Below are 6627 nucleotides of genomic sequence, written 5' to 3'. Positions count from 1 at the left end.
AGAACCACATAACCAACATCAGCTGTTAGCTGTTAGCCCTCAGAGCTCACAGCTCCTCATATCTGTTCAGAAACTAGACAAAAGTTAAACAAGTCCAAACCACAGACTGTCTGTGTCATGGCGAGTACAGTCGCTGGTTTATTTATGTCTGTAGGCCGTTGTTGTGAGTGAGGACGGTCGGAGCATATACAACGTTAGCTTAGCCAAGCTCCATTCAGAAAACAGGCATTTTAAAAGGTGTTTCTCCTGCCGTCTGTCTGCAGACTTGTCAAAGCATTAATTCATGGTTTTTACTCACCGGTATCAGTATGTTGTTACTCCGGCATCATTTTGAAACGCGTATTACAATTAAATCACGGTCAAATATGTTCATGTTGTTGTAGTTGCCAGCGATTCTCTCACTAGTTTAGCATACTCAGCCCGGTTGTTGGCCCGGAAAGAACCTCGATTTTGGAGAGCCAGAAAAACTGTGAAAAAGTACCCGCTAGCCGGAACTACGCCTAGTGGAAACGCAACCAAAAACGGGCCGGGCATGTCACACTTAAACCGCGCTGTAGTGGAAATGCGCCATTAGTGTACCATATCATAGTAGGCTGTCACAGTCATGTCTAATCCAAAATAACAAGGACACTTTTGTAATTTAGGTAGAATATAAATTCCATTCCTGCACACTGTGGAGGCAGACACATCTAGGTAGATGCCTCAAACCCTCACATTGAAACGATCTGCATCGCTGGATTAAATGCTAGTGATTTGCAGAGACTTTTTGTCCACATCATTTCCTGCCGACAGAGTTCAATGGTGGTGACAGGGACGAAGAGTCATTACAGATTCAGCTGCTCTCTATAACAAAAGAAATCCTGATAGAAACTGATACTCCAATATCTTCCTCCTGGATCTCTCCTCGTCTCCTTTCAGTATCATTTTACCTGTCGTCTATCTGTTACACTCTCATGTGCCACCCTGACCCTTTTTCTTTCCAATTTCCACACCCTCCCCTCTCAGGAATTCCTTCAGTATATTTGTTCTCAGCTTTTCTTTTGTTGATGTTTAGTGTGTGTAACCAAACAGTTCTAGGATCTTATTGTTTCATCTGTTATACCACTGATGTCAAATCTGTCTGGGGATAAATCTGTCTGAACTTATTGAACTCTGGCTGTATGGCATTAGATGCATTGAAGTTGGTACATCATTAATTGATATAACTAGATTCATAATGTATAAGGCACTTGCTCTGTCTCTGTACAGAACAGCAACTTGTAATGAAGTGAAGTGTGGCGAGGTGAAGAAGGACACAATGAAGGAAAGTGAAGCACATTTCTAATGAGATATTAAACAGACTTGTGCAATTGAGTTCAATGCAGTGAGGTGTCATTTATTGGGTTTTCCCTTTGTGTGTTATCTGTCACTTTATACATTGTGTGTGTGTGTGTGTGTGTGTGTGTGTGTGTGTGTGTGTGTGTGTGTGTGTGTGTGTGTGTGTGTGTGTGTGTGTGTGTGTGTGTGTGTGTTAGCAAGACAGAGAGACATTTGATTTGAGGCTTAAGGCACATGATCTGTACTTCTGGTTGACAGCAGCCTACACAAAGCCTTGAGATGTCTTTGATTCAGTGTGTCTGTGTGTGGGTGTGTGGTTGTGAATGTGACGTGTGTGTGTTAGGTTCTTACAGGCCTGTGTGTGAAGTTAAGCCTCAACAGGATATCCTCACTCTTACCAGAGCAGTCCTGCCAAGAACAACACTGGTAATCATAAACACAATAAACAATTTAGTTATTTGATACCAAATTGATATCCAATACTCAGTGAGGCTGTTTTTTCTTTGGTGTGAGCAGAAAACATACTTCCACATATCTCAAGATGTTTGAGTCCCATCCCCCCCCCCCCCCCCCCCCCACCACCCACCCCCTTACAGCTGAGCTCCGCCTCGGATGCTGCTGGTGCTGTTTATCTGATTACCGCGATACCAGTGCTGCGTCTCCTTAAAGCGACACTCCGGTTTAATTAATGAGACTACCGGCAGAGGAGAGAGGATCGGGGAGGATGCAGAAGAAGAGGACGCAGCATCCGGCGGTGGCACCACTTTCTCCCTGCAGGACGCTTCACTGCAGTGTTTCACCGCCTTGAGGTCATGATGCCGGCTGTAAACTGAGCCTGGATATCAGCAGAAAAACCTCCAAGACCCACCTCCTCCCCCTTCTGCTCTCCTTCCTGCGATGCACGGACTGTCAATGCGTCACACTCTCTTCTCTTCCTGCGTCGTTTCTCCCGCTCACGCGTCGAAGCCTTCATGCCTCATATTTAGGGTATGAAATCTGCACAATCGCGGCATTTCACTCGTCCTACATTGGCTCTGTAGTCGTGGATAGATCCGCGGTTTGCCCAAGCCTGTCCGGCCTTGTGCGTTTCTACGTTCATGTTCGCCGCTCACGCGTCGCCACTGCCGCGCCGCCGCATCCGCTCCTCCTCCTCCACACATGGACTATGATATCTATGTGAAGCGCGCGTCGTCTTCGCGTTTCTACCCGCGTTCTGCCGCTGATGCGGTGCGCCTGGGCTCTTGCTGTCTCCTTGTCCTGGCCGGTCACTGCGCCTCTGGTCCGGGGGGGCTGCTGTCCGCAGAGAGGGAGGATGGTGCGGATCGCCAGCGCGCTGGGGCTGGTCATGTTCAGTGTGGCTCTGCTCATCCTGTCGCTCATCAGCTACGTGTCCATCAAGAAGGACTTTCTGCTCAGCACCCCCAGATACGGACCTAATGGAGGACCCAGGCTGTCCATGTTTCATGCGGGGTTTCGGTGAGTACAGGCCTGGGTGTGCTGCTGTAGACGTAGGCTGTATGCTGACTGTTGCACCAGATCAGCTGAGAGGTGGATTATATATTTAGTTACTCCAGGTGCATGCTGACAGGGTGGAAAAAGCATTTGAATGTGACTTACTGTTGATACCTTCTAATGTGACATATGTTTATTGCCTTAAATCCTTATAATAATGTTATTCTTGTTCCAGTTTTCCAGTTGAACCTTCATCTCTCAGTTTGTGCTGGAAAGGTGTAGTAATCTTATCAGGGAAATGCATAACTTCACCCACTGATACATGGTGTAGCATATGTAGCTAATGGAGGTGTTGATGATGAGGCACAGATGAAGGCCTATCTGCTGTCTGAGGCCCACAGACTGAGCTGCTGTGTTGTCATGCTGCAGGCCTATGTGTGGTTTGGTTGATCTCTGTGAGAAAAAGTCTTTATTTTCTGTTTAAAAATATTCCCTCTGATCTTTTTTACACCAAAGGGCCGAACATTAATAGACCCCCTCATTCACTTCATGACCCGGGGCTGTTGTTTGTGGTTTCAGCTAGGCCCAAATATTCAATAAAGGAACATTGTAATGATACAAAAGTCTGCTTCATAAATGCGCAGACCTATGACGACATTAAAGTCCAATGCTATGTTTTAAGAATAGTACACAACAGTAGCCTACATATAACTGAGTTACAGTATGGGTGAGGTTAGGGAGAGGTTGAGGTTATAGTGTTTGAAAAGTAATCATTGAACTTACTTCACCCTTAAAATAATAATTACATGTTAACAGCAGCAAATGTATATAAATGAATGAATGAGTGAAGTTACAAACTCACACACAACTTGTGTAGTACCCAAACACAAATACAGTTTCACTCAGTCTCTGACATTTTGGGAATTTGCTTTCTTGCCTAGACTTAGAATAGGTCTCAGTACCACTCATATCTGTGTTTTAACTACAGCACGGAAGTACACCAACCAAAAATACACCAACACCTTTAAAGCGTAAAGATTACTATCAGTGATTTCAATTGCAATCCAAGAACTTCTTTGTGAAACACAGTGACTTCCTGATGTGTTTATGTGAATTAAACACTCTGTGGACAACATGTTCATTTGTGAGCTTAGAAATAGGCTATAGAAATAAAACAAACACAAATGCATAAGGTTTCATTTTGGGGTTTGTTCCTCGTCCTGGCGGTTGGCACATCAGTATTAATCCAGATCCACATCAGGGTGATGTCGCACACACCACCCTCGTGTTGAAGCTGATCACCCTCAGGCGTTTTTTAACATCTCCAGCGTTCCATTTGCACACATTGAGTGCTTACAATCTTTGTACCCTTTATTCTGCGAGAGGCTGCGTGCAGTGAACCGTGACCTCAGTTCACCACAAGCCATTACAGCCTTATGTTAGAAATATGAACAGAGCCAGGCTAGCTGTTTCCATCTGCTTCCAGTCTTTGTGCTAAGCTAAGCTAATTGCCCTCCAGGTCCAAACAAAGACAGAGATTTGAAGAAATGTGACATAAAAACTGCATTTTGCTTTGATTACCTAAGTTAGAAAGGTAGAAACACACAACTACTACTCTTATCATTACTACTTTTACTGTAGGTCTACTTTTACAACTGCTAATCTACTCCTAGCACTGCTACTACTTTGTTGCTCCTTTTCCCCTTCTACTTCTACTACAATCGTTTTTGCCACTTCTAGTATTCCTACTTCTTTTACCCTTACAGTAAAACTATATTTATTGTAACTACTACAACCTCCCATATCACTGTTACTACTACTAGCATCAATGTTAGCATGTAGGCTAAGTATTGAGCAACTGCTTGAATTCAGAGCGACAGAGTTTTTGATGTATTTAACCTTATGAAGGGGAAGCTTTTTGACAATCTTATATATATTTTATGAGACAAATTCTGCACTGAACTCATAATTCTCAAATCATCAGCAGAAATGGTGTTTTTAATTGAAGAACAAGCAGCTTAGGCATGAATGTAGATGCGTCTGCAAAGCATTTCCATCAAAACATCTGAAAAGAAAATCCATTCCGATTTATATATATATATATTTTAACGGACAGCTTTATTCATACATTGTATTTTAAATATACAGAATGAATAAGCAGACCACACTATATCTTTCAGGTCAACGGTGGATAACACCGCTTAGCTGTTTTTTTTTTTAATGAGGAGATCACTTGGCCCTGATAAACTGGTCTATATGTAGTTCATGTCAGTGTCTCTCAGTCACTGTGAGTGTGTATCAGCCTGAAGGAAAGCAGGGCACCTGTCACTTAATCCTACAGCTGTGAAATACATCGGCTCGTTCCACCGCAGCTCTTCTGTCTCTCTTTAAGTCAATTTCATGCCATGATTCCACTTATTTTATCCACGTTAAGTATCTTGCTATAGAGCGATTTAAGCAATTCACATTTGATTGTGATGGAACTTCATTCACTAAATGTTGTAGCATCGATGAGTTAAAGGCAAAATGGGTCGAAACACACACAAAAACAGTCATACGTGAAAAGTCATGGTCGTGTTTCTGTTTAATGTTTAGAAATAATGGCATCAGCTCATTGTACAGCTGGCTAATATTTTTCAACTAGGTTGCATCTAAATATTTACAAGGTGTTACATTACATCATGTCTTAGTAATTTATTTAAAAACATCAGGAACATATAGTATTTCAGAAAGACTGATGAAGGTAACCCCCTATTGAAACTATAGCTTACAGCGCTAAGGGCTCCAGCTAACATATTAGTATATACCGTCGAGGCTGTGGTTGCATTCAAATAGTCCATTTAGCTTAGGAACCTTCCTAACCGAGTGAAATGACCCGGAAGTCCCTCAGTGGCAGCCATGATAAGTGCCGTTCGAATTCTCTAGAATGATAGGAAAGGATCTCAAACTTCCTTTATAACCTCCTTTAGCTTAGGAACCACTGGACCTCCCTAACCGAAAGGAGAGGAGAAATTGCTGCCCCACAATGCCTTGCAGCCGCAGCATTTGACGTCACACAACAGTCGGCCGTTCACGGAAACAAACGATTATGACGGAGAAATTATATTATGAAAGTTACGGTGCTTATTAAGCATTTTAAAACGTATGTGGTGAGTTGCCAAAGTGCTTTGTTCTGAACGTTCATCAGTATTATAATCAAAAAGAGAAATATGAACGTTAGTTTTTACTGAAATTATCAAATAAAGTCAACATTTCACTGAGCTGTGTGGGGTTTGTTCAACTTTTAAAAGATGTTTGAATGGTGATATACACAGTGATAGGTGTTAAAGACTAACGTTTATAATAAATACATTTGTATTGATTTTAAGATATTTTCATAGTTCATACAATCATACGTATTGGGATCATTTGTATTAATGTGGACCGGAGGGAGAGGGTGACGAGCATAAGTTTCACTTTTTTATTTCAATTCCAATTTTGGTCATGAAGAATATGTTTCTCTGTTGTTCATAAAGCATAAAGCAACAGCATCAGAGCACGGTGCAGAGTCTCTAGATGAGTCCCTCGTTCTTATTAAACATCCATGTTGTAGTCCGTTGTATAGAAAACTTTAGTTTCCATAGTTTCCTCACAGCAGCAGACGCACATTCAGGACGTCCGCTGGCGCATCATGTCATAAACACGTTGGACCGGAGGGAGAGGGTGACGAGAATAAGTTTCACTTTCATTTTTTATTTCAATTCCAATTTTGGTCATGAAGAATATGTTTCTCTGTTGTTCATAAAGCATAAAGCAACAGCATCAGAGCACGGTGCAGTCTCTAGATGAGTCCGTCGTTCTTATTAAACATCCATGTTG

General features: G+C 42.4%; 1 protein-coding gene across 2 annotated transcripts in view; it reads left to right on the top strand.

Annotated features, from left to right (window-relative positions):
• Positions 1 to 1941: 1941 nt before the first annotated feature.
• st8sia3 (ST8 alpha-N-acetyl-neuraminide alpha-2,8-sialyltransferase 3) overlaps positions 1942 to 6627 on the top strand; it is a 19537-nt gene continuing 14851 nt past the window's right edge. Inside the window, exon 1 of one of the 2 annotated variants that reach the window (XM_079694982.1) lies at positions 1942 to 2793. In XM_079694982.1, the coding sequence (XP_079551108.1) occupies positions 2540 to 2793 (254 nt within the window). In that variant the 5' untranslated portion in view covers positions 1942 to 2539. The remainder of the gene's footprint in view (positions 2794 to 6627) is intronic. The other variant, XM_079694983.1, reaches the window with a different exon arrangement.

This window comes from Notothenia rossii (assembly GCF_949606895.1).
Source record: "Notothenia rossii genome assembly, contig: scaffold_131, whole genome shotgun sequence".
NCBI classification, from domain to species: Eukaryota; Metazoa; Chordata; class Actinopteri; order Perciformes; family Nototheniidae; genus Notothenia; species Notothenia rossii.
This window is presented reverse-complemented; position numbering and strand designations above follow the sequence as displayed.